Raw genomic sequence first — 26734 nt, 5'->3', positions numbered from 1 at the left:
ATAGTGGCCGAACCTGTGGCCCTCTCCAGGGCACATTCAATTGACAACGATAAAGGGTAGCTCCGTATGCCGAGCATTCAACAGCAATGCTCTGGAAACAGAGAGGTTTACTGACCATAACAGAGACATGGGACCCACAGTATGAGGGACGGACGACAGACAAAATGTCTCCTGGATCATCACATTAAATGGGCCGTTGGACCATGGTCCCTGGGCAAGGACTTCGGAAAGGGAGCACAGAGAGACGGATCTGTGGAGAGGCGCGGGGATTCTATCACAGACACACTATGTTTGCCCTCCTGCTCTGAGAAGGAGCCAAGGGGAACAATCATGCTCCAAGCCCCCTGAGGATGGTATCCAGTGAAGCCAGAATGGCCACCTGGAACCAGACCCCTTCACGTGGCCGTGTGCTGACCTTTTCTTCAAGACAGCTCATCCTGGTAGGGACAAACTGGCTGTGGTATTGGACAACGTGGTGAGAAACTCTCCCAGGATAGCAGAGGAGATGACCAAAATCCTGGGTAAAGTATAAAGATTGGAACAAACCCTAAGGGACCCCCTGGGCATCCCCAAATGGATTCTATGGGTTATAAATGTACACTTGTAATAGCATATTTGCTTTCTGGATGAATCAAAGCAGTCGCTTGTTGGGGGGAAAAACCCAGCAGTCATAGGAGCTAAAATATTACTACTAGGTCCTGTGTTCCTTATTAGGGATATTCTAACTCATTTACTTATTTATTTTTTTAAAAGATTTTATTTATTTATGAGAGAGAGAGAGAGAGAGAGAAAGAGAGAGAGAGGCAGAGGGAGAAGCAGACTCCATGCAGAGAGCCTGATGTGGGACTCAATCCCGAGACTCCAGGATCACACCCTGGGCTGAAGGCTGCACTAAACCACTGAGCCACCTGGGCTTCCCATCTAACTCATTTATTTAGTAATAGGCAGACACCTTCTACTGGGAGGGTTATTTACAGATCACTCAGAAGTTTCACTGTCTTTTTATCCCATATCTTTTGGGAACACAGAAGTGGATTTTTTAGAACTCACTATGAAGTCACGACTTACAGATTTTGAACTGGGTTTCTCGAAAGAACCCCCAGAGGCGGACAGCACACTCAAGCCAACTACTTCCCAAGATTCTCAGGATAGGTATAAGATGATACACAGGGACCGCTCTCACCTAAGAGCACTGGATTAAATTCTCCTTAATGTTTGCAACCACTGACTTCCATATACTCCTTTACACACCTTTATTCTTGGTTCTTTGGGTCATGCTCTCCTACCTTATGCATTTAAGGTTATACATCGCTGATGTGCTCTATTATGCTTCCTTCACCAATAATAACTGGCCTGGATCTAGGCCTTGCTAGTGATAGCCACCATCCTAATTCTTGAAATAAATCTTCCCAAGCTATTGCTAGGGAAATCGATATTGAAAGCCAGTATAAAGTATATCACACAAACCTTACGAATTATGACATGCTCTGTAGACAATATGTAGAAGAGAAGGAGAATGCTCTTGAGCTGGGAGAGGCGAATTCAGCTATCTTGTGACGTATCTGACTGCTTATCACAACACCACCCATGACACATCCCTACAGCTTCACCAAGGTGGATCCCATTTCTCTTATGTGGGATCTGGCTCATCAATGCCACCCAAGACCACAGCTGATGGTTCTGGGGGCTATTAGACTGGTCCAAGGGCATGGCTCCCCCAACGCCTCAGTGAATAATTCAATAATGCCATCTTGCAAACCATCTGAGGACAGAATTCCCTTCTGAGGGACACAAATGATACCTGGCGAAGCAGCCCGTGAAGGCTACTGGTCCTATCCATAGGAATTGGATATGCAGCTCCAAGCAGTCATCAAGAATGTGCCCCTTGCTTTGGGTGATAGGGTAAATAAGACAGCCTATGGTGTGGCACAGGAGGCATGACAAATCGGGCTGACTTCCTAGTGTGAGCACTCATGGTAACAGTAAGAGTTCAGATTTTCTCTTGACCAACTGGGGAGATCGTCACTGCCAGCACTTCACTTTGGACCTGGATGCACAGCAGGGGTGAGGTGGGACAAACCACGCTGAGGTTATAAGGGAAAGCCCCCTGAACGCTGATGGTGGACTCAGGGAGTTGGTGGAACCACTTTTCTTGGTCAGCCCTGGGAACTCTTGGGTCATGGGTCTAGAGGGCCTTCGAGTGCCTTCTAATAACACTTTGTTATGCTTCATCATCTCAGTCTTCCCACATCTCATGTCCAGAATGCTAACTGCTTCTGTGTAAATCACCACGAACCTAGCAGATGACTTAAGAGAAATGGGATAAAATCACGCTGACGGACAGTGACCAGACAATCAGACCTCCGCTGATGACTCTGCACAGGGTCGGTGGCAGCGTGGAGACCCAGACAAGCGCCGGTGGCCTCTCCTGCAGCTCTGACTGAGGGATGGACCACCAACAGGGTGCCGAGGATAAAAGCACCCCTTCCCCGTGTCCCTAGAGAAAGTCTGCTGGCCCAGCAGCTTTGGTAACAAGGCAGTACCAGACCTGGCACGACCTGATCAATCAGCAGACCAGCCTCTGAAAGCCAATCCATCCATGACTTCCCAGGCTTGGAAAGTGAGCCCACAGGTGGCAGATTCACCCAGTGATGAGGCTTTTAAGGCTGGAGTCAACCATTCTTCCTTCGTACCCAGCACAAGCCATGCTCCTGGGACACACACCACTTGATCCATGCTGCCCCACACAGGCTCCTCCCTGCAACCCGGATGAGACCAGCGGTTTGCTTTGCTCAACAGGATCGCCTGAACATCACTACAATCCTTATTGAAGTAATCGATACATCGAGCTCTTTGATCTCAGATGCTAAGTGACTACGGTGTCCATTCTTCAACACTTTCACTCATTCATTCCACAAACATTTACTGAGTGCCTACAATTGCCAGGCTCTGTTGTAGATGCCGGGGATACAGCAGTGAACGAGACGGCAGAAGCACGTGCTCAGCTATGTGGAGCATATATATGCCATGTCTAGCGGCGGGAAGTACAATGGAAGGAAAGACAGTGAGGAGGCGGGGGGTGGGGGTAGGAGGTGGTCAGGGAAGGCCTCCCAGAGCACACAGCTACAGGGGCGAGGAGCCCTCCAGGCCAGGAGGGGAGCACCGGAACAGCCATGTCGGTTGGTCGTGGGCAGTACCCTTGAGGTCACTGAGGCTGCAGGGGGTGGATGAGGGTGAGGGCAGAGGGCCATCAGGCCAGGGTCTGGTAGCCTTTGGGCCATTCTAAGAGCTCTGGCTTTGCTTCCACGTGAAGAGGAGCCATGGAGAGCTCTGAGGAGAGAGGGACACAGTCTGAGTCAGATTCAAAAGGCCGGCTCTGGGGGCGCCTGAGTTAAGCATCTGACTCTTGATCTCAGCTCAGGTCTTGATCTCAGGGCTGTGAGTTTAAGCCTTATGTTGGGCTCCATGCTGGGCATGGAGAAAAAATAAACTTAAAAAAAAATAACAATAAAAGGCTCGCTCCTGCTGCCCTGGGGATGTTAGAGAATGGCAGGGCAGGATCTAAGAGCCATTTCAGGGCCGCGGCCCCAGCATCCCGTACGGGCCTTATGCAGGGTGGAAATCATGTGTTTGTAGAACCAATGAATGTGGGGGATTGTCTGGAATGTAGCCTAGAGCTTCCAGAGCACACCAGCAGGGGACGCAGGAACCCCGAGCTCTCCAGGAGCCCACATCCGCTTCCTGGGCTGGACATTGTGGGGCTGGTGGGCTGGGGAGGTGGTGGGTCTGCTCAGACCCAGATGCTCCCTCCAGCCTGGACATTGTGGGGCTGGTGGGCTGGGGAGGTGGTGGGTCTCCTCAGACCCAGATGCTCCCTCCAGACCCAGATGCTGCCAAAGCCTGAGTAACTGGCCCCTCTGCTCCCCTGGCTTCCTGGGGCCACAGCTCTGGCTGCATGGGCCTGACCCTGACCCCCAGATCTTCACTTCTGTGTCCCCTTCCCCCTGCAGGTCCGGTTCAGTGCCTGTGGTGGACACCCACCGTGCTCTCCCACCCATGTCCCCTCTTCTTCTGCAGGCCATCCTTTGCCTTAGCTGTATCCCTGTAGCAGAGATCCCTTCCAAGAACCACCCTCCCAGGCGAGGCAGGCCCCGTGTTGCTCACCCCACGGTCACCCCGCCCTGAGAGGTCACTGCCCTTTGCATCTGGGCATCAGGTGCAAAGGGGGAAGCCAGTGCCCAGGCCCTTCTTCAGGGGTTGTGAGGGCAGCGATGGCCTGTCCCGGGACACTCACCCACACAGTCCTTCTGGTTCCAGTGGAGCCTCCTCCCTGGGGGGCAGACACATTCATAGCTGCCCCTGGTGTTGATGCAGCCCTGGTCACAGCTCCCATTGTTCATGCTGCACTCGTCCACATCTGAAAGCACAGGTGGGAAGAAGGGTGTCAGGGCAGGAGGCTGGCTGGTGGGGCAGGGTCACCCAGGACGAGGGGGCCGAGAATCCCCTGACCCTGCCGGCAGCCTGACACTGTCATCGGACGCAGACATGTGGCCACACACACCACACACAGGAGTGCACACATGCAAGGCTGATGGACACGGACACCAAGCCGTCTCCCTCCCCCAGGAACCCCAGCGGTTTGCTGAACTCGAGTGGCTGCGCCCGGGCTGGGGGGAGGGCAGAAGGTGGCACAAAGTTAAAGTGCTGAGCAGGTCTCGTGGGCAGGGGTCGTGAGGTGTCTCTCGCTGGGTTGCACAAAGCTTTCCCAGGCTGTTTCCTTCTGTGCGACGGGCCCCAGGGTAAGAAGCTGCCTCCAAGGCTCTTCCTTCTCTGGTCATGGAGGAACCAAAGCACCCGCTGGAGATGGGGAGAGGGCCTGGGCCATACTCATGCTGGGGTGCCCGGCTCTGAACATCTGGGCCGTGGAACTTACAGAGTGGCAGGCCCAGAGGACCTGGTGCCCGGGTTTTTGGGGGTCCCTCCAGAAGAATCTGTAGCCCAGCCTAGGAGCACCCTCCTCCAGTACCGGCTTGATCACTTCACGCCTGACCCCACCTGACCTGCAGAGCCCCCCAGCAGAGGGAGTGTGGTCACAGGAAATGAGGAAATCCCAGAGCCTCGGGGCCATTCTCGGCTCCCCCACCTTCATCTGCCATGCCTGCACATCTCCAAGTCCCATCGTCTGTAGCTAAATACTTCTAGAACCTTCTCCTTCTCTGCACACACCCCCATCCTGTCCAAGGTCAGTAGCTCTGGCTTCCATGCCTAGAGCTATCTCCCTCCTGGTGCCTCGAGTTCCATTCTCCTAAACACGTGGCACCCAGAGTGCTCTTGTTACCTGAGCACGCCCACGTCACACCCCTACTTAAACCCTTCAACAGTCTCTCATTGTGCTGGGAAGAAAACCCATGTCATCTGCAGGCCTTACAAAGCCCTGCTTCCTCCCTGTCTGCATTGCCCACCATGTTCTCATTCCCTTATGGGGCTCCACCAGCTGCTTCGAGGTCCCTCTATGCTACCTCAATGCCTTTGCACTTGCTGACCCTCCTGGCATGCTACCCCTTGGCTTGGCCCACTTTCCTCCTGTAGGATCCCCCTGGCCCCATCTCCATATGCTGTCCTCGTCTGTTGTCACCCTCTCCCACTGGGATGAATCATCTATGGGAGTCTGTGCAGTGGCCATCCCCTGTTCTGGACCGAGGATCCCTTGTAGTTGCCATTTTGGGGCCTATGCCCACTACCTGGAGTGAGGCCTGCCACCTAGGGGGTACTTGCCACTCCCTGCCCTTATCTCCCTGCCCCCCTTGCTCTTGGCTGAGCCCCTCTGCCCACCAGAACCCAGCATTGCTTAGGTCCCTTCCAGGCCCTCCAGGGTCAAGGTCGGGGTCAGGGTGTGGGGTGCAGCATAGGTGGCCGTGTGGCCAGGCGCGTGCCTCAGGGGGGAGGTGGCCCTGGTGGGCGGGCTGCAGACCTCCGCAGTGGGTTGTCCCATAGAGTGTGTAGCCACGGTGACACAAGCACTGGAAGCTGCCTGGGGAGTTGATGCAGATGTGGTCGCAGGTCCGCTCGAAGGAGCACTCGTCGATGTCTGTGTGGCCACAGGGAGAGAAAGTTCAGGGAGGAATTTCAGGGTGCAGTGGATGGGCATAGTCTGCCACTCGCTCAGTCACTCAACGAACATCTGGGCACAGACAGTCCCTGGGCCCTGAGGCTTAGGGCACAGCCGATCCACAGTACCTGTTGGTCCTCTTGTAACCGCCTGACTTGGCAGTTTGTGTCCGTTAACCTTATATTTCCAGGTTACAAGCTATTTCCCATCTCTTCTGGAGGGGGCAGGGTAAAAGTACCTTGAATATAAGGTATTATTATGAATCACTGCCATTTTAATATCATTCAATTGTGATTAGGGTAAATATTTAATCCACCTCTGCAGGAAATTGCTAGGGGCTTGCCTGAGGCAACAAATGAACTGGGACATTTAACTAGGCCTCTTGGATGCTTGACCAAAGTGTGTTTTCCTATCATTCCAAGATGTCTCTTGAGAAAACAGCCCAAAGAGAAGGAGTTACGGGGAAAACATGCTATCCATAAGGGATAACAAGATAGCCTCGACAGTGTGTGAAATCTGTTCTGAGATTCCTGGTGGCTGGGGTGAAAAAGGAAAAAGGGTCATGCTTATTACCAAAAAAGAGGAAATGAATCACATGCTCATACAAGACAAGTGTGTCCTGGCTACACATTTTGGGGAAAATGTTTCTCATGGGACAACTGATGGGGGCTCCTGAGGGCAAAACAGCCACTGACCCACCTCTCCATAGGCACCATAGTTGGAGGTCGCCCCTTGAATTTATTAGCTCTTGCAACCACACGCGTTGATGATACGTGTGTATTTGTAATAATTCTAGTGCAAGGAAAGAATCACACTGGGTGCTCAAAGGAGGATGTGATCCCTCCCAGGAGAGGAATCTGGAGGATCCCCTGGTACCTCTGGTACCTGGACTAGACCTTGAGGGCTGGGATGAGCTTGGAGGGAAGGAATGAAAGCGGGGGAAGGGGTCTCTGAGCAAAGGCTGGGAGGTGGCAGCCCAGAGCACTCTGGGGTTGGGAGGTGTCTGAGGTTTCCGTCCCAAGGGCCTGAGTGCCAGGCAAAGGAAATTAGAGCCCAGGGTGGGGCTGGAGCGAGGCTGGGACATGGCCAGAGCCCCAGGGCCTCAGAGAGAGGAGCCAGCAGAGGGTGGAGAAGACTCGCTGGAGCCCAGACAGACACACATCATGGCCTCCTCCTCAGTGGCAGCCCACCTCTCTCAGGGGCAGCTGGGGGTGCAAAGTCAAGGGCCCTTTCTTAGCCCTCCACAGAATTTGGGAAGGCAGATGGAGCCACTAAGTCAAAGTGCAGGAGTCTGGACAGGTGACATGCTCCCAACGGGCCTCATGTCCTGAGAGGAAGACAGAGCCGGGATACCCATCAAGGGAGGAAGAGGCCGAGCTGGGGAGGGGAGGTGACTAGGCTCCGGACCCTCCCTTACCAGCCTCCTGCTCCTGCCTTCCTCGCCTGGTGCCCTTGGGAGGGCACATCTCTGGCTGCTCAGGGCCTCCTGCTGCCCTGGGGGCCAGCCCTGAGCTGCACTGATGGGGGGGATGCAGGCCCCACAGCCCCACTCAGCCATTCAGGTTGTGCAGTGTGCCATTATGCAACGCCACGCAAATGAGAGGACTAGTCTGGAATGGAGTCATCGAGGATGAAATTGAGCTATGTTCCTGCCACACAGGATACCCTGGCTCCTCTCTCTGTACTTTCTCCCAAAGCGGGTCCCCAGGACACCCCTGCCTTCTTCTCAGTGGCTTCATCCAGTCCCACAGGGCGCCTTGTGGTCTCCCAAACTCCCCTTGGGTGGGTTTATCTCCCTGGCTCCCCTGGGAAAATGCCTATTCACCGGTGTCCCCTCCCCCAGGAAGCCTTCCCTGACCACTCTTTCCGCTGCCCATCTCTGGGCTCTCACTGCACACCGGATGTCTCCTGGACTCGTTCTGGGCTGTGATTCCTGGCTTCTGCCCAGACCTCACATTACCGGGAGGGGGGGGCCTCCTGGCAGGTGCCCCGGAACCCTAAGGACTGCAGGAGAGCGCCTGCAATGCGTCAAGCCTTCCACCAGGTGGCGCCAGCCCACCTCGAAGCCTCTGAAGGAGGCCCGGGCCTGCCCCGGCGGCGCTGAAGGGCTCTGCTGTGCCGCCCCGCACCCCGACACGCGCCGATGCGCCTCCCGGCCTCAGTTTCCCACCTGGGTGGGTTCTGAGGGCCCGTAGAGTCATGAATCCTAGAGACGGCGGGGAGGGCAGGTGCGCACTCGGAATGGTCAGCGGGGCCGACGCACGGGGCCCTAACCTCCCCGCAGGAGCCCGCGCAGGCCCGGCAGGGCGGGGTGGGGGGGGGCACGGGGGCGCGCGGGGCTCACCTTGGCACGTGCGCTCGTCGGTCAGCAGCTTGTAGCCCTTCCGGCAGCCGCACTCGAAGCTGCCCACCGTGTTGCGGCAGAAGTGGTCGCAGCCCCCGTTGTTGGTCAGGCACTCGTTGATGTCTGCGGGGGGCAGGGGGCCAGTGGGCTGGGCCGCCAGGTGGGAGGCTGCCCCGCCCCCACGACCCCCTGCGCCCCCTGCCCAAGGCGGGCCTCTGGGGCCTGGCGCCCAGCCTCGGGGTATGGAGACTTGGGGAGCCCGGCAGGCATTCATGGGATGGAAAGGAGGGGAAGCGATGGCTGCTGTGCAGGACAAGAGGGTGGGCACCCTGTGGGGGGGCCTTGGGGAAGCTCCTGCGCCCCTGGAGCCTTGCCTACCCGGCTCTAAGACAACCACCGTCAGAAGCACATCTTGGACAAGCACCGAGCACCGTGAGGATTAGATGAAATGATGGTCCTGCGGTGCTGGTGCTTAGTGAGTGCTCAGCCAACAATCAGTAGCTTTAATGTCCCAGTTTTACTGATGGGAGAAGGAGGCTTAGAAAGGTAACAGGTGCTCCTGGGCTGGCCGGCTTCCCCCTCCAATTCTGCCTACTGGTTTGAGCAGTTTCTTCCCTCAGGATTTTAAGGGCTTGTGGCGGGACCCTCAAGGTCACACGGCCTAACTCCATGCAGTAACTGACCCCTTGCAAGCATCCCTGCCAGTTGGCCTCTGCTTGCATATCTCTAGCGACGGGGGCTTTCTGCCTCGCAGCATGGCCTGTTGGCTGATGCATCACATGCTTCCCCGACTCCTATGACTTCCCTCCTGTGCCCCCTTGCCCTGCTTATCTGGCCTTTGCTTTCTGGGCTCCAGGCCAGCCTGACAGACTGTGATGTCAGAGACCCTGATCTAAGGTGTCTCTTCTTACTCCAAAGTTCCTCTGGGGCCCCGACCCCGAGGCTCCCCATGCTGACACGACGCAGCAAGTAGTAGCAGAGCTGACTTTCAGAATGGTGTTCTCTGATTTGGAGGGGGTGAAAGGAAGTGAAGGAAACCAGCTCCGAGTTGGCCAACGGCAGAGCTGCTGACTCCAACTCTGGCCCTAGCTGAGCCTGTCCTGAGCGTGAAGGCCCGGGTGCCCCTGTCCTGTGTAACTGGCACTGCCCTATGAGCAAGGTCCACCTACCCCCTTTTGTGCTGAGCCCCACGGAAAAGACTCTTTCCCATCAGTGACTCCAAATCCTGGCCTCACTTTTTTTTTTCTCAAACCAAACAAGCTAGATCTGACACCTGCAGAAAAGTCCTAAAGCAATGTTCCCACAGGATATTCCTCAACAACAAAACAAAACCCAGGTGTGTGGTCCAGTACACTAGAAGGAAGCCTTCAAAGAGAGCAAGGCTGGGATGTCCCCGTGGGCAGTTCTCAGAGCCTCTGGGAGAGGAGGCCACAGCAAGCCTGGCAGGGGCGGACTCCAGAGCTGCTTTCCTGGGAAGCCCCTGAGGGACCAGCCTCTGAGCAGTGCAGAGCACCCAGTGGGCATGCCCCTGCATCTCCTCACCCTTGGCTGCCCCACCACCACCCCAGGCAGCTCCACCCCAAAGACCCATTCTGTTTGCATATTCTGATGACTTTGGCACCAGGAAGGTGGCCAAGGAGGGGAACCTGGGGTGGTCCCCAGTAAGTGAGGCCTGCAGATCACCAGACCTGGCCCGGAATCCTGGCTGTGCCACTGCCTGGGTGACTTCACCCCTCTGAATACAGCAGGCACTCTATGTGTGTGCACCGAGATGATCACTAAGAACAATGCCTTCTTAGGTCCGGGAACTCTGCACACGGCCCATGTTCCAGGAACAGAAATGCCTAAGGGTGAACCCACACCCCATGGCAGGTAGTCAGACCCTCCGGTGGTCACTGCACCTACTGGGCACCACCTCATCCTGGGGGCCAGGCCAGGCACTTTCTGGCAACGTCTTACGTGATCTTCAAAACAACTGGGGGACCAGATCCTCCATTTTACAGAGGGAATCACAGCTACACGCAGGAGCGATTGGAGCCCAGTCCCCCACAGCTGTCTACAAAGACAGGCCCTCTCCAGAGCACCAAGCTGACCCCACAGCCTCCAGAGAAAGCAACATTAGGTTTAGTTGAGGGCCCGTCCCAGGCAGATGCTTGGGCATCGCCGTATTCTTCTCCCCCTGGGGATTATAGGAAGATAGGGAAATTTCTAGCTAAAAGCCTCTGGCAGGAGAATGGAGACCTGTCTCAGCAATGTCCCAGCCAGCTGTGTGATCCCGGGCAGGAAAGGTACCTCTCCGAGCCTCAGGTTCCCCATCTGTGAACTGGGCTGGCAACAGGTGCCTCTCCCAGACTACATGTGCTGAGGCGGGCTGCTCACCCAGGAATGCCTCAGGCCTTCTGGAACCCCTAATCCCACCCCCATCCCTATTCCCATCCGGCCTGTCAATGGCAGGGGCTGTCATGGCAACCAGACAGGCCATGGGAGGCATGTTTGCTTGAGGCCAGGCTGGTGTGGCAGTTGCCTGGGGATCAGAGTCAGGAAAGCACCCCCAGCTCTAGCCACGGTACAGTCACGCAGCCCCTGGACCTTCGTTCTGACGAGCCCCGGGGTGCAGCCTCTGCCCTGCTCTCTCCTTTCTGCCCTTCTAAGACTCCTCTCTTTCCTCACTGTGCTCATGCTGCCCTCCACCCCACCAGGCAGCCAGCAGGCCCCCTACCTGTTTACAAATTTCCAGGGCCCCCGGTCATCCCAGGATAAAGGGCCAGCCCTTCCCTGGGCATCCCGGGCCTGGATGCTCTGCCTTCCTCTTTCTGCGTGCTTGGCCTCTGCCTCGGCAGCCCAGGCCCCCACACAGCCTGCCCCTGGAAACAGCTGCCTCCGTGGGAAGGTTTCCCTGACATTCCCTCCAGAGTTGGCTGTCCCCTTGTCACGGGGCCTGCCCTCAGGAGGATGAAGACACAGAGAGGGGAGCTGGCTCCTGTCTGGAGCCCCTGGGCCCAGCATGTGGCCTGCACAGCAGAGAGACTGCCCAGCAGGTGTTCACTGAGTGGATGAAGAATGCATTAGCTGGAGCGGCTGAGAGAAGGCTGGGGTCCTGGGCTACCCAGGAGAACCTCAGAGGCATTGCCGCGATCAAGCATTGGGGGAGAGGTAGCTGTGAGCTACTGATCCGGTTCCCCTCTGCCCATCCCACGGAGGGGCACAGCCTGGTAACCCAGGGCCATGTGGAGGGCTTCCGGGTGGGAGTGGGCGGCCGTTGCCCTAGAGCAGCCTCGTGGGGAGGGCACACTGCTGGGCTTGGCCTGCTGGGCAGAGGGCAGGTGAGGGAGCAGAGGAAACAGGTGGTGGGTGGGAGTTCTCCCGGACTGTTCTAGAAGGTGAAGGGGCTGGTATCTCTGAGGAAACCCAGGCTCCAGCTCAGAGAGTCGAGGCCCCAGACCTCCCTCCTCTCAGAGCGGCCAATTAGCAAGGTGCCCCCTTCCCAGTATCAAGCGGGTACAGCACTGAACAGGGGCCCTTGAAGCTGGACCCCTGCGCTGTCTACACTCTTGAAAAGCAGCTTGGGACAAGTCCTCCAGACAACCCCACAGCCCCCATGTTCCAGATAGAACACCCCCACCTTCCTGTGCCTGTCTCCACCTGTCTGTGTGACCCCTGTGTGCTCAGGGATTTCAACTCTGGATTTTCCAGGACCTCTGTTACCTTTCCCCTCCAGCCATAGGTCTGGCTTCACAATGACTTTTGGCTTCCAGAACACCTTTGAATTACTCCTTTGATATCTTCTTCTGGGCCCTTGCCAGGACCAGGGTGCACACACCCACTGGGGAGCCGAGGCCTTGGGGCTGGGGATTCCCAGTGGGGCTCGCCCTGCCAGGTGCCTGCACCCTGACCTGCACCTCTCATCTGACCCGTGAACTTGGGCTGTGAGCACAAGGCTCTAAGATGCCAACCTGGGGTCTGGAGGTCAGCCGTCATTGTCCGGTGTCCTCTGATTTGAGGACGTTACGACATTTACGTGAAGCAGTTTTAGACTAGTCCCACGATCCTTAAATTCTGACTTCCAAGACAATATCTGGACAGTTCTCGACCACCACTGCCAACGCTTGGTTCAGGCCAGATGATCTCCAGCCCAGGTAATGACAGCAGCAGCCTCACTGCTCTTCTAGACCCTGCCCAGAGAACCCCACCCAAGCTGTGGTCAGGGCCCTGCTCAAGATGAAGACCTGAGTCTGAGCTTTCCCTGCCTGGTGGTGTCTGGGGACTCACCAAAGCTTGGAAGGATGAAGGGCCAAGCCCTCCCCAGCACACAGGCCCTGTACTGTCTGGCCTGGCCTCCTGCATGTCTCACAGACCTGGGCATGCTGGATGCCTTTGGGTCCCTGCGCCCCAGCCTCTGCACAGTGGCTATGGTGCCGCTGGAAATGCTGCCCTGATAAATGCCTCTCCCTGTGCCCTCCCTGCCCTGGCTCTCGCTCTTCAGCTGGGTGTACATCTCCATCCAGCACCTAGCAGTCAGTAATACACGTTTATCTCAGTGATTTTAAAAAGTGAAGAACTGTCTTCTGTGTTCAATAGAAGATCCCCAGGGAAGGTCTGCTTCATTCACCTGTCTCCCCGGCCCCTGCACAGAGAAGGAGCCCAGAAACCCCATCTGGTATGGGGGAAATGAAAGGACCTCTTGACTGCAGGGCAGCAGGCATGAGGAGGTCTGGCAAGGGCAAAGGGCAGAGCAGGGGAGCCCTGGTTAAAGGGCTGGAGTGGTTCTGGAAGAGCCATGGGAAACAGCATGGGGGGCTTGGATTGGTGGGCCTCTGGCTGTTGCGGGGGGCTCCTCTCCTCTAGACATTGGGTGGAGGTGGGTGGGTCAGATGCCCCTCAGGCCACCGAAGGCTGGGTGGGGGCAGCAAAGCCCCCCAAAGTGTTCTACTTGGGCTTGGCTGCCGATGCAGACAGTTGGCTCCTGGCACCAGCTCCCTGAGCCCTGCCCGTCCCTGTGGTCCCATGCCCAAGGGGGATGCAGAGTAGCCTGACTTTACCCTCTCCTGCCCCAGTGCCGAGGGCACCGGGCCAGGCCTGCTGTGTCACCGCTGGCTGTGAGGACGGCTGGGACTGTGGGGAGCCCTGGCTGGTCCCCCGGCATCGAGTCCAGGAGCTGAAACTTGATTCCGAGTGAGCTGAGCAGTGGCTACAGAAGGGCTTTCTTTTCAAATAAACAGGTGGAAGGACTGTTATTCCTGTCAATAATCCCTACTTTCTTCCCAGCAAAACAGCTAGGAAGGAGGAGTCACAAGCTATTTTTTACAGGCTTAAAAAAAGCCCACCTCGGACTATTTAAGATCACCAGAAGCCTCTGCTGTCCAAGTCTTCGCCCTCTCCTCTGCCCTTCTGCTCGCTGCCTTCCGGCCTGCCCTGCTCCCTGACAAGTGGGAGGCTGGTGGCCCATGGCTGTGGGGATTTGAAGGGCCAGCCTGGAGCCCAGTGGGGCTGCACGTCCCTCCCTTGCAGGGCGACCCCTTCAGTCTCCAGAACCCTGCCAGCTCTCACTTCCCTGCTCCCCTCATTCCTTGTTTCCTGAGGGACCCCTAACACCATCAAGCACCCCCGGAAGCCCTCAGGAACTCTGTGGGGTGAGTCAGGGAATAGGTGGGAAGAGCAGAGCAAGCAGTCACTTCCAGCGGCTGGGAGACTGGCCCATTCCTGCGAGATCTTCCCATCTGCCCATCCTTCCAGAGCCTCATTTCTAATTACAGGTAGAGGTTCTTCTGCATCCCTGGTCCCCAGTTGGGAGCTCCCATAATTTCGCTCCTCTGGAGACAAGACACACAGCATCCTCATTTTGCTAACGGTGACAAGAAGACAATCCCATCCTGGTACCAGCAGACCTCCCAGGGCCATGCTGTTGCCCCAGCTCTGCCAGCTACTACCACGAAGGCAGGTGAGGGTGAAGAGATGGCCATATCCCCCTCTGCTCCCCCCACCCCCCCTGGGACCACGATGAGTCCCTGTGGGCCCAGGGGGTCCTGCAGTGAAGACACTGTTTGCCTGGCCCAGTGCACAGCCCCTTCCTTGGACATCAGTACCTGCTGTTTGGCTCAGGACCCTATCAGCGAAGCGTTCCCTTGAACCCTGCTGGGGAGCACTGACCCTCCCTCTTCATGGCCTCTCCAGCGAAGTGCCGGCGACTGTTGACCCCCGCCCTCCCAGGCAGCCATGGCCACACACCCAGTGCGAGCGTGCAGCCCCCGCCCCTGCCTGAGTGGCTCCACGCTGACCTTTGCACGTCTTCCCATCGGGCTGCAGCGTGAATCCCACCGGGCAGCTACATCGCACGCCAGTGGCCGTGTCCCTGCAGGTCCGGTCACAGCCTCCGTTGTTTACCGCACATGTCTCTGGGGGGAAGAGACAGAGATGCTCAGTCTCCTCAGCCGGAAGCCACTGCCTTTCTCCATCCACGGGGGGCGGGGGGAACCTCCTGAGACAGGAGGTCTGAATTTGAGTCCTGCCTAATACCCTCTAGCTGTGGGCCTCCCTGAGCCTATTAAATGGATAAATGACACCATTCCTGGGGTTGCCAGTGAGGACCCACTGTAAACGGTGGGTAAATGTCTGTACCCTACAGGGGGCTGTGCTTGTGTAAAGGTCACCGCCGACAGGGTCAACGCTGCTGTGTGCAGCCGCCACGGAGATTAGCCTGGCTGGCATTTAACTGCCCAGGGCCAGATTCCTAACCCCTTGTCCTGCCCGGACTTGGGACTCCAAACCCAGACTCACAGTCCCTGGGGCTCCCAAACTGGTCTCAGTATTGGACTGGCCTGCGGCCCTGGCCGTGGAGCTTCCAGGGCTGGTTCCCTGAGCCCGCACACCATCCATCACCTTGATGAGGCACTCAGCTCAACATCTGTTCTCACTGAGCCATAAGCCAAAGGCGTCTGGTTTTCGTCCACTTGAAGCTTGTCTAGTGCTTTTTTCCCCTTTGCAAATTCAAAGGGCCTGGAGCAGCTGGGGCAGAGCCTAGGTCACTGAACCCGTCGCGTGGTGAGAATGATCCTCCCCAGGACTGGAGAAGGGGCTGGCAGGGCCAGGTCACCAGGGCGCAGGTGGCCCGCACACAGAGGAGCCCAGTCCTGGGCCTCTGAGCCTTTCAACCAGTCTTTCTTTCTGAGCATCTGTGTGCTTTGATCTTGTGGGAACTGTGCCTGAGTGGGCTTCCCCCCTCTCTCCAGTGTTGGAACTGAAGAGCCAAGGCCCGTATCTTTTACAACCCAAAACCCTTGGCCTGCCCACCTTGGCTTTCTCTGGGTCCCTGAGACTCCCCCTACCTGGTTTATTCTATCTGTCCTGTGGTGTCTGCAGTCCTGCAGGAATGATCACTGAATACATATCCCGGTAGCCAGGAGTCCCTGCTGCTAATTATACCAAATTCATGATGCCTTTCCTTTGAACTTCAACTTGTATGTGGGGGGGGGGGGGGGCAGGGCTGGGAGAGGAGGACATCTGGCTTTCCCCTCTGTGTGTGAGTGTGCATCTCCGTGATTCTGCAGTGTCGTCCTGAAGCACTGGGGCCCTTCTGGAGGCTAATGCCTTCACCATGATACAAAGAGCGGTAACTCCTACTGGAGGGGGATGCCTGGGTGGCTCAGCGGTTGAGCATCTGCCTTCAGCCCAGGGCATGATCCTGGAGTGGCAGGATCGCATCCCGCATTGGGCTCCCTGCAAGGAACCTGCTTCTCCCTCTGCTTGTGTCTCTGCCTCTCTCTCTCTGTGTCTCTCATGAATAAATAAAATCTTAAATAAAATAAAATTAAAAAGAAAACCAAACTTCTACTGGAGGGCCAGTGACCTTGACCCTGACTCTTCCTGCCCATCTTTCCCTGTGTCTCCGTGAATTTTAGCTTTCCAGCCGGGTGTGGGCAGTTCTGAGAGCCTTCCTGCCTCTGTGTATGCTGGCCCAGCGGCTTGGAGGCCTCCTGCCTGCTCCAGTCCCAAGGCCCAGCTCAAAGACCATGTCCACGAGGAGCCTCCCAAGTCCCAGGCACAGAAAGAAGGCCGCGGCCCTTCCCTGTACCAGGTTGGCCTTTGTTGGCAGGAGCCATGCTCTGGCTGGCATATGGCCTGCTCAGGTCCTCTTGTCTCTTCGCCCGACTGTTCACTGGGGCAGTGGAGGTGGGCAGGCCAGGGTGTGAGCTCTGGCTCTGTCAACCACTGAGTGACCCCGGTAGGCTACCCCTCGGGCTGGACACCTGGCAGGTGAGGATCAAACAAACTCCCCGCTTAACAGCCCTTGGTCTGGGTCCTGGCATGTAGTAGTTGCTTCACAAATGTTAGTTTGCCCTCCTGGGGTTCTAACCAGAGAGGAAATTCCGCCTCTCCGCCCCAAATCAAAGGGCCAACGAGTCCCCAGGTGCCTTTTCAGTCTTTCATGTGGGAGAGCCCCTCTCTGGAGAGCGGCCCAAGGACCTGCTTGCTCTCCAGGTGCAGGTAATTAACATCGGGGCCTGGGGCACAGCGGGACCTTCCTCAGGGACAGGGTTGGTGACCAGGCCTCTCCGTGGTAGTGGAGGCAGGTGCAGTGTGGGCAGCGGGGGACTGTGTCCCCAAGAAACGAACCTGGCCAAATGGGCTCCTGTCAGCCCCTTGCATCTGGAGGCCCCGATGGGACTTGGAATCGTGGCCTTCCAGAGTGAGGGGCCTTGGCACCCACGGGGCAGGCGGAGGCCAGGAGGGGCTTGGAGCCAGCGTGGAGAATCGCCCACTCTACAGCCTCTGCCCTGCACTGTGCACACTTAACCTCCTGTGTTGCCCTAGATGATGTTTGGTGCCTAAACTTTAGGTTCTGGGCGAGGGGCTCTGGGCCCCCAGGGAAGGCCCTGTGGGGTGTTCTGGGAGCTGACCACTTCCTCCCATGGCACTTGGTTATGGCAGGTCACCTGCTCCAGTCCCTGCTCAGCCTTCCAAGCCTCACGTCCCCTAGGCTCCTGCCCCTTCCACCTCCCTGGCAAGGAATCTGCCCAGGGCTGTGCAGCTTGTAGGTGGCAGAACTGGTGGGACCCGGTGGGTCTGACTCCAACCCACCCGACAGCCCCAGGACCGGGACCCCACAGTACCAAGCAGGCACTACATTCTCCATACTCCTCCCTGACCGCTCCTATTCAGTGCTCCCTGTCTCTGAGCATGCTGTCCCTAGCTATCCCCTTGCCTGGGGCCCCCAGGCCTGCGCCTGCTGCTTCTTTAACATCTGATTCCAGCCCCTGCCCTTACTGCTGTTCTGCATCAGGCTCCCACCAGGGTCCTCCTCTGTGACATTCACAGCCTTGCCACCTGTCCCTGTCTTCCAGACCACTGCCTCATTCTGGGTAGCCAAAGCCTCTATGCTCCTGCAGTAATGCTAAGAGCCAATACTCACAAAGGCCGGGCCCTGTACTGGGCAGGGGAGGGGGCAGTGGAGTGACCAGCCAGCAACCAGCCTGTCCTCTATGCTGCCCTGGCCTCTGCACCTGCCCAGGTGCCAGCCCCCAGGGTCCCCTCAACAGCACAGGGTTGGTGGCTGTTATCATTCTGAGGTTAGCAGATGTACACAGCACAATGCGATACACACAGAAAGGAAGACGACAGAGAGTACCCAGTCCTCTGGGCTAGAGTAGGGGTTGGGGACTGAAGTCTACAGTTAGGACAGGCCAGCCTGGGTGGGGCTGAGAGCTTCGTCCCTGCGAGTTTCCAAGCAGAGGCTACTGGGAGCTGCTGAGGGAGCTCCTCGCCTTGGGTGGTGATCAGCTTGGGTCACTCCCCCTGGACCGCTATCTCAAAAAAGCAGCCTCGCCTCTGTTTCCCAAGACTAGAGGCCACCCAGGCCTGGTATTAGGCCACCACTGTCTCAGATGCAGAAACCAGATAGCCTGTCCTCCCCCTTGACTGCAGGATCACCCTGAATGCAAATGGCAAACATGAGCTGGGGGCTGCAGTGGTGTAAATGTGATCCTGCCCTGTGAGGCAGCACCCCATCCAGAAGCACACACTGCCAAGGGAGGCTGGAGTCCAGGTGCCAGACCATCAGGGTTGTGAAGGGGAAGAGGGCAAAGCCAAACCCCAGAGTGCTGTTCCAGGGATCTGAAGACTTTCCTTTGGGACCCTGTGAACCCTCTAGTCTCTCCCGGAACCTGCCTCCCCATGAGAGCTACTGGGTCTTTCTAAAGCCTCTCCTCTCCCCCTGGAGCAACAAGGGGAACAAAACCTCCTAGGGCACAGCCCTCTACTGCCGACAAAGGGGATCTTCTCATCCACTAATATCCACTGGCCTCACAGCAACCCCAGAAGCTGGCTTCTTCTTCAGACAGAGAAACTGAGGCTCAGGAAGTTAAATACCTTGTCCAGGCAGGATCAGCTGCATATTGCGAGGCCCCGTGCAAAATAGAAATGAGGGCTCTTGCTCAAAAATAAAAAAATTTCAAGACAGAGGCAACAGAGCACTCAACCAGTGGGGGGCCTTTCTGAGGGCAGGGCCTGGGGCAAGGGTACGTACCGGGTCACACACCTGTGAACCCAGCCCTGTGTCTCAGGCCACTCAGTTATTTGGAGGAGACAGTATGTGAACCCAAGGCTGTGGGACTCCAGACTGATGAGTGAGCCAGCCCAGGCCCGAGCCGGGCCTCTGATGCGGGCCGTCCCAGCAGCCTGCGGTGGTGGGGCCGCAGAGATGGTGCCTGGCCTCCTCGTCCAGCAAGAGGGGAGAAGCCTTACCCCACAGGGCTGGGCTGGAGGCTGCCCTGGGGTGGGGCTTAAAGTGGGAAGGGGCCTGGGAGTAAACCAGGTGGGAAAACCCTGGATGCGTCACCAGGCTGGTCTTCGGTCTTTTCCCTGGGGCATTGCCGCTGTGGGCCAGGCCCTGCCAGAGGCACTGGGCAGAGACACAGCAGATGCGGGCAGGGGAGGCCAGCCCTGGGCTTGGACAGTGGGCCCCTGCCTGGGTTGGCACTGCCTGCTTGCTCTGCCCTAGGTCTGGGGCAAAGTCCGGCAAGGCCTGAGGAGGACAGTCTCTGTTACAGTGTGGTGGCTAAACCATGAGCAGTGGGGTCAGAAAATTGGGTTGCATACCTGGCCCTGTGACCTCAGGCAAGCCCCTTTGCTCCTGGAGTCTGAGCTTCCCAACATGTGATATGGGAGGTGATGGCATTTACCATGGAGTTTGTACAAGGTCCACACAAATGTGGACATCACGGTGCTTTGTGAATGGTCACAACAGTGACCACATGCTCACCCTCAAACTTCTGCATGAAGTCTTAGCACCCAGTGAGTTGCTGATTCATCTGGGCTGCTGCTCTGTGTGGGCAGATGTGCCGCAGAGTCCCTGGCTTTTTGGACACCTGAGTCTAGCAGGGCAGCAGATGCTCTAGGTCACTGCTCTAACCACCACTTTGGGAACGACTCCTTAGTGCTGGCTGGCTGAGAGGGAAGAGCTGGAGCTGAGCCGGACGCTGCCCCAGGCCTCAGGGGTCAATGGTTCACCGGGGGAGACAGAATAGGACCTGGACCCTGACCCTCTCACGGGAGTCTGGGCCCACCTCCCCTGGGCTCACCCCATCACATCCAAGGTCCACAGATGGCTCCCCTGGGCCAGGCTTGTGCACCCCTCACGACTCAGGAGACCACTCTAAGTTCTCCTGAGCCCTGTTGGCTCCCCTAGGCCCCAGGCTCCTGTTCTGGTGGTGGTCCTCCCCAGAGACCACTCCATCCCCAGGAAGAGCTGTGTCAGGGTGACCCCATGCCCAGCACAGGACCGATTACTGCTGAATGCCGAGATGAAAAAACAAGCCTCTGGAGGAACGAGGTGGAGCGAGGTGACCAAGCCCCTGCCCCAAGCTGAGCCTGGCAGGAGAGGGTGCCTGAGATGAACTGATAGCACAGAAGACCTGGGAGTCCACCAGCACCAGAGTGATGGGCACTGGGCGAGGTGGAAGCTCACATGGGCTGACCGCAGGCGAGTGACTTCACCTGGCCGAGAGCGCCTGGACCAGAACTGGACGTGGGGCCAGAGGCCCGAATGCCACACTTAGTTCCCGATGCGCTGTGGGACTTTAGGCCGAGGATCCTCCCATCTCTGGGCTGTGGTTGTCTCCCTGTGCCATCCGGGGAATCCCAGGCTGTCTGCAGTACAGGTGTCAGGCTCCGCCCCGGAGGCTCCGACCTGGTAGCTGAGGTGTGAGCCCCGTGACCCACAGAGACCTGTCAGCCCACACAGCTGCCCTAGCCCTAAAGCCTAGGGCTAAGCTCTTGCTGCAGCCTGTTGAGACCTCACTCAGGGCTGGTCTTCCTGCCCTTCTGCTACTAAGACCAACTGAAGCGAGTGAGGGAGAGGGGTCAGCCACAGGCCCTCCCAGCGCAGCCATGGGCCCTCTGACCTTTGATCTCTCCTCCCTCAGCTGATTCCTGAGCCTTCCATGGCTATCACTTTGGGGTAAAAGTCATGTTCCTTGGCAGAGCTCCGCACACTGGCTGGGCTCTCCTTCACTGCCTGTCTCTCCGCGCCGACCCCACTGACCTCTGGGTGGCCCTGTGGCCCGTCAAGGGCATGGTCAGCAGGCTGATGTCCCTTACTATGCTGGCACAGTGAGGCTGGTCTCCCTCACGAAGTCCCTCGGGTGAGTGAGAAGAGCGAGGCCTCAGGCTGACAGTAGAAGCCACATCCCCAGACACTCGACAGGGAGTGGTGAGCAGGGCCCACCCATCTGCCACCTGCCACCCTGGCTCCTAACCACACTGCCCCTCCAGCTCTGCCTGGAACCTCCACGCTGCCTCCTGAGAGTCGTCTGCAGACAGCGGCTCTTCCCCGTGTGGGGAGATGCACCGACAGCTGGGTGCTGGTGACCTCGCCCCGGGAACACCTGGGACTCTGAGTACAGTTGGGTCCTGGGGGACACACTGGTGTCTGATGTGATGTGGGGGAAGGGGTGCATGGAGGCAGAGGCAGGGCAGTGGCAGGGGCCAGGGCTGCAGCCCCAATGGGGAAGGGGTACCACGTCGGGGTCTGAGGGACAGTGGGAAAGGAAGCCTCAGAAGCCTCGCTTGGTCCCCAGCACTGCCCTCTGCCACATCTGAATCCAGCAGGCCCCTGGCTCATGGTTCTCAGAGCTGGCCTGGCCCTGGGGCAGCCTTGGTGGGTTCTGGACTCTGTCCTGGTAGCACACAGGTGGGCGACCATGCGACTCGCAGGGCCCTGTGCGGACTCTGGCCCAGCTGTGGGGAAGGAATGGGCCATCAGGCCCACATCACCTCGCGAGCTCCATCTACCCAGGACCTGGTCCTGCTCAGGGCAGTCTGCTGTATCATTGGAGCTGTCTTCTGGACGCACTGGGCAGCCTCAGGATTTCAGGGGCAGTCCCCTCTCATGGGCCTGCCTGGTGGGTGGGACTTCCACACTGGTGCTCAGAGAGCAGGACCCAAGGGACCCAAGGGTCAGTGCCTGGCAGTCTGTAGCAACAGGGGTGGGGGCCGAGGGTAGAGAAGAGGTCAACCAGGAGCGAGATGAGCAGACCTTGGGGAAGATTCTTCAACAGAGGTTTTATACTAATGCAGGTGGCAGGAGCAGAGCCATGGCAGCGAGCCTTTTCCTGGCCTCTGGCTCCTGCCTTTGCTCTGGCTACTAAGGGGAGGGGGTGTTGAGAGCAGACAAAGGGGGCTCACACGTATTTTCTTGTTGGAGGCGATCCTCAGGTGGGATCATTACACCCATTCTACGGAGGGCTCATGAGGGCTCAGTTGGTGACCCTTCCTCAGCCCTGTACTGTCCTTCCCACCACATGGGATCGTGGAGGTTTGGGGGTCAGGCCCTTCTTCCCAGAACACCCACCACCAGCAGCCACCACTTCCTGAGCCCTTGAGGGCCAGGTGCTGTGGGTCACTGGCCTACCTTGCCCTGGAGGGAGTGTGGGGTGGTGTCGTGGGAAGAGCAGGCCTGTGTAACACTGAGTCAGCTGCTCCTCCCTGAGCCTCAGTCTCATCTGTAACACGAAGGGCGCCCTTGCAAGTTGCTGGGAACGTTTCCATGTCTAGGTGCTCAAAGACTTAGCCCAGAGGCTGCTCAACAGAGGGAAGCCTTATTTTAGATTCCTGACACCTGCAGGGATTCAGTGAGACAGGTCAGAGCACAGCCCAGGGCCAAGGGACGTGATGCCCAGCACCCGTACACCAATGTCTGTGTTTCCCGGAGGGGCCTTTAGCACAAGTGCACCCCTAGCCTCCCTCCTACCCTGTGACTTCCTGGGGCCAGTGAGGCTGGCACGTGGAGCCTGCCCACCCTCCGTCCCAGAGCTCCAGCCTGTGAGCTGGGCAGACCTCACAGAAGGGTCCAGAATGCAGGTGCCTGGCTGGCCTCTGAAAGGCACCTGTTCCCCTTGCTGGTTCTGTAGGGCCCTTTTCTTATGGCACCACCACCTCTGACCTGACGAAGGTCAGGCAGGCCCCAGGCTTCTCTCCTCATGGCCTGGGCCTGGTATTCCCAGGGCCCTAGTAAAGCACCAATGGCCTGGGCAAGAGAAGGTGGAGGAAAGAATGGAGGTGAGTGGGCAGGCCAGGTGCCCCACACCAAGCATCTCATCCAAGCTGCCTCGGAGACAACAACTCATTTTTTGCAAAAGAGAAAACCACAGCTCAGAGACACGAGGAGACCTCAGCCCCTGGAGACGATGCTAGTCCCTGGGGAAGTGAGGGCAGAGCTCAGGTCTTGCTCTAGAGCCTGAGCCACCACAACAAACCAGAAAGGCTCACTGTTAGCAAAACTCCACTCCGGGGCCTCTAAGGACAATGCGTAGTTCTTAAAGGTACAGCCTGGCTGAGCAACCTGAAACCCTGGCAACTTCCCTGGGACACACCTGGAAATCTCTCTGTGGGAAGACCGGAGCTCTGGCTACTTCTTGGTCAAGAGGCAGCTGCGGGCACCAGGTCTGCAGCCACCTTGGGCCTGCCCTTGGCTGGAGCCAGCCAGAGGAGCCCTGAGGGAGGCAAGGGAGGGCCTGCAGAGCAAGCAGCAAGATAGGGTGGGCCATCCCTTCCCAGGTGGCTGGGGCGGGGGCAGCAGTGGGTGGGGGACCCGGGCTTCTCCAAAGAGGGCAGATCTACAAAAGATTGTACTGGTAAGAGGATGATGCCCTGGACTCTTTGGGGTGCCTTCCATCTGTGCTGCGGAGTTTAAGCTCCAGGGCCCTCCTGAATGTGGCAGGCCAAGGAGTCATGTCAACCAGTAAAAACAGCAGGAAGCGGGCCCTTAGGGGGCATTGGGGTCACATCATGAAGGGCTTTGGGACCCACCCGGAGCAAATCCCGCGGGGCCAAAAAACCTAGGCCAGGGTTAAGGCAGGACAGGGAGGGGCCGGGACAGGGGTTGTTGAGGCCCAGGAGGAGCATGTGGGGGCCAAGTGTGCCCAGCTGCCAGGGGTGGTGTGAGGAGCAGTGGGGGCAAGCCACCCCCACCTGGGGGGGCTCCTCTCCACCTGCAGCTCCCAGAGTGGGGGAGCTATGTAGGTGGGATCCTTCTGTGGCGGTGCAGGGCAGGGGTTGGCTGTGTGGGAGGGCAGGCTCCAGGATGTGATCACAGGGAGGCTTGTGGGCCCTGCCACCAACCAGGAGGCACTCTGCACAAAGCCTGGGAGCTGGTAAGTGACTGAGACTCACCCTTGATGCCTCCACTGTGATTGAGCAAGCACTGGCCCAGGTGCCACTGTCCCAGGTGATCCTCAACACAGCCCCAGAGGCTAGAGATCCAAACACTGCTTTTCTTTAAGTTTTGACAGGGGAAGGGACTGGCCAAGGCGACCCAGGGGAGCAGTGGGGCAGGCCAGGTGCCCCAGTGCCCAATTCACTGGTCCAAGCATGGATTCCCCCGGGGAAGCCACAAACACCAGCCTCTGAAGAGCCATGGGACACCGGCTAAGCCCTCACCTCCCTGGGCTGGGTCACTTCTGCCAGATGAGGACGGCGTTACCTCCCTCAGTCCTCAGGGGGTCACCTCACCTGCCGGTCTGACCACATCCGTCTCCCTCTAAAGCCATTCTGCACTCCCTGCCCTCTGACATCCAGCTGCACGAGCACCCCCAGCCCACGCCACATCCACACCGGCTTCACGCCTGAGGATTCTCTACCAGGTGCTGTGCCTCCAAAACCCCTGCCTGCTGCAAGTTCTGAAACCCAGCGGGGCCTTAGCCCACGCTTCTGCCTGGTTCTTCCCGACCCCACCACTCAACAGCGGCAGGGACCCCCCACCCCCCATCCTGCAGTCTTCCCTCACAGAAGCTGCCCCCAGAGCCTGCCTGCCTGCTGCGGGGCAGGGGACACATGACCTGGACCTGTTGTCGGGAGGGAGCATGTCCCCAGCTTCCAGGACCCTGCTCTCACCCCTGCCCTCATTCTGGGGGGCTAGAAAGTGACATTCAGGGGTCCTTGTGTTAGCTGTGTCCATGCAGGGAGCATCTCTCATGGTTTTTATACTTTATGAGATGGACATACAGACTGGCTAGAACCAGGCTCAAATTTCATCTACGGCCCAGAGAGAAGGGAAGGCTGTAAGGCCTCAGGCTCCAGAGGAAGCCAAAGGACTTATGGGTGAGTCCTCCGGGACTCTCTGGGGCAGGGGCAGAGGTAGGGCTGCTCCATCCAGCCAGCCTTGGTTCTTGAAAGTGCCAGGGCCCAGGCAGCAGGAACCCTGGATCTGTTCAGACTCACTGGGAGGCTGGGGGTGAGTCATGCCCCTCTAAGCCACAGCTCCCATCTGGGCCAGCCAGTGCCCTGCCCAGCACCCTGCCTCCACCCTACACTCTCCCCCTTGACTACTCATCCAGGTCACCGTGACCCACCTCCTTCCACCAGCACTTAGGGCATGTATGCGTGTGGCTAAACTGAGGCCAGGCGCTCAGGACCACAGCTGGGGTCCCCAGCTGACTAGAGACCAGCTGCCCTTGGCACCAGTTCACGGACAGGGTGAGAGCACAGTGCCTGGAGCTTGGCCCAAGGCCTGACCAGCCTCTCCCTGCCGAGTACCTGGCCTGGGAAACCACCCTGTGTCATCACCTCCCTTGCCTCAGGTCTGTCTGAGCCCCTTCCCACTGCCAGGCTTGCCTGGGGTTCAGGATCCGGGTCTGCCCTTTCTCTCCCAGCTGGATGCCAGCCTGTGTGAACAGCGAGCAGCAGCGAGGGCCCCCTCAACCTGAGGCATATCCCCCAGGAAGCTTCTGCTCATGCTCTGAGCCAGCCAGCCCTTCCTGCGCCCCTGCTCTGGGCAAGGCCATCAGAGCTGGCACAGACTTGGCCTTGGCCCCAAGTAGGGGAGTCCCAGGCTCATGACTAAATAAGGTGCTGGTGGAGGAGGGGCAAGAAGTGAGGGTAGGGGTGGAAAGGAAAGTCCAGTTAGGTCTGGATGAACCTTTTCCAGGTAGAACTGTGGAAGATGGCACCTGGGTAAAGGGTGGTGGTGGCATGGCCCACCAAGGCAGGAAGCTGCATGTGTGTGGCTTCTAGAAGGTGACTGACGTGTGGGTCTGGAACTGGAGTAGGGAGCGGTGGCCTGGGAGACTGGGGAAATCAGAGTGGCCCATGGACCCTGGAGATGGTGGGTGTAGAAAAGAGGCACGTGGGCGGCCCCCAAGGGGGGCAGAGGAGTGGAGAGCGGGGGAGGGGTGCGTATCGAGAAAAGTGACATCAGCCGGACATCTCAGGGTGGTTGTATGATTAAATGAGGCTGGAGAAAGCACGGGGCTCAGCCTGTACTCCCTAAGTGTCAGTCCTGCTTTCCCTGGTCCTGCCCGGCCTTCCAGGTCTCCAGCCCCTTGGCCCTTCCTGGAGCTCTCCCAGCGGCTCCCCCGTGCACCAGGCCCCAGGCATGTGCGTGACGGCCCTTCCACACTTCCACAGCCCCGGGAGCCCGGTGAGGTGAAAGTGTTCTGGTACCATGCCTACTCGGGAAGGGGACCCTGGCTCACAGGCAGAGAGGTGGAGCGTGATGGGCAGGTGCCGGCTGTGGGAGTGCAGGAGGGGGAGACTCCTAGTACCTTTGTGGGCCTCTGTGTCCTCATCTGTAAAATGGGAATTGCTTTAGCACCAACCCTCAGGGTGGCTGGGAGGGGAGTGGACGCTGGGACAGAGCACGGCCCAGAGAAGTGGCATTCTGGGCTAACTATCGCTGTGCTCACCGGACCTGGAGCCCCTTGCTGTCCTGGGCTCAGGGGGACCCAAGTGGGCAGACTGTGAGGGCAGATTCCACTCGGGAGGGCCGCCGCGCTTCAGGCTGCTTGACTCCT

The 26734-nt window shown here is 58.2% G+C and overlaps 1 protein-coding gene across 4 annotated transcripts in view; it reads right to left on the bottom strand.

Annotated features, from left to right (window-relative positions):
• Positions 1 to 26734, bottom strand: part of SCUBE1 (signal peptide, CUB domain and EGF like domain containing 1) — a 135390-nt gene that overhangs the window by 21117 nt on the left and 87539 nt on the right. For all 4 annotated transcript variants that reach the window (XM_077914200.1, XM_077914202.1, XM_077914203.1 and 1 more), the window contains 4 exons: positions 14729 to 14845; positions 8454 to 8576; positions 5972 to 6088; positions 4295 to 4417 (listed from right to left, as the gene is read on the bottom strand). In XM_077914200.1, the coding sequence (XP_077770326.1) occupies positions 4295 to 4417; positions 5972 to 6088; positions 8454 to 8576; positions 14729 to 14845 (480 nt within the window). The remainder of the gene's footprint in view (positions 1 to 4294; positions 4418 to 5971; positions 6089 to 8453; positions 8577 to 14728; positions 14846 to 26734) is intronic.

This window comes from Canis aureus, chromosome 11 (assembly GCF_053574225.1).
Source record: "Canis aureus isolate CA01 chromosome 11, VMU_Caureus_v.1.0, whole genome shotgun sequence".
NCBI classification, from domain to species: domain Eukaryota; kingdom Metazoa; phylum Chordata; class Mammalia; order Carnivora; family Canidae; genus Canis; species Canis aureus.
Note: the sequence above shows the minus strand (reverse complement) of the source record. Positions and strands in the feature narration are given on the sequence as shown.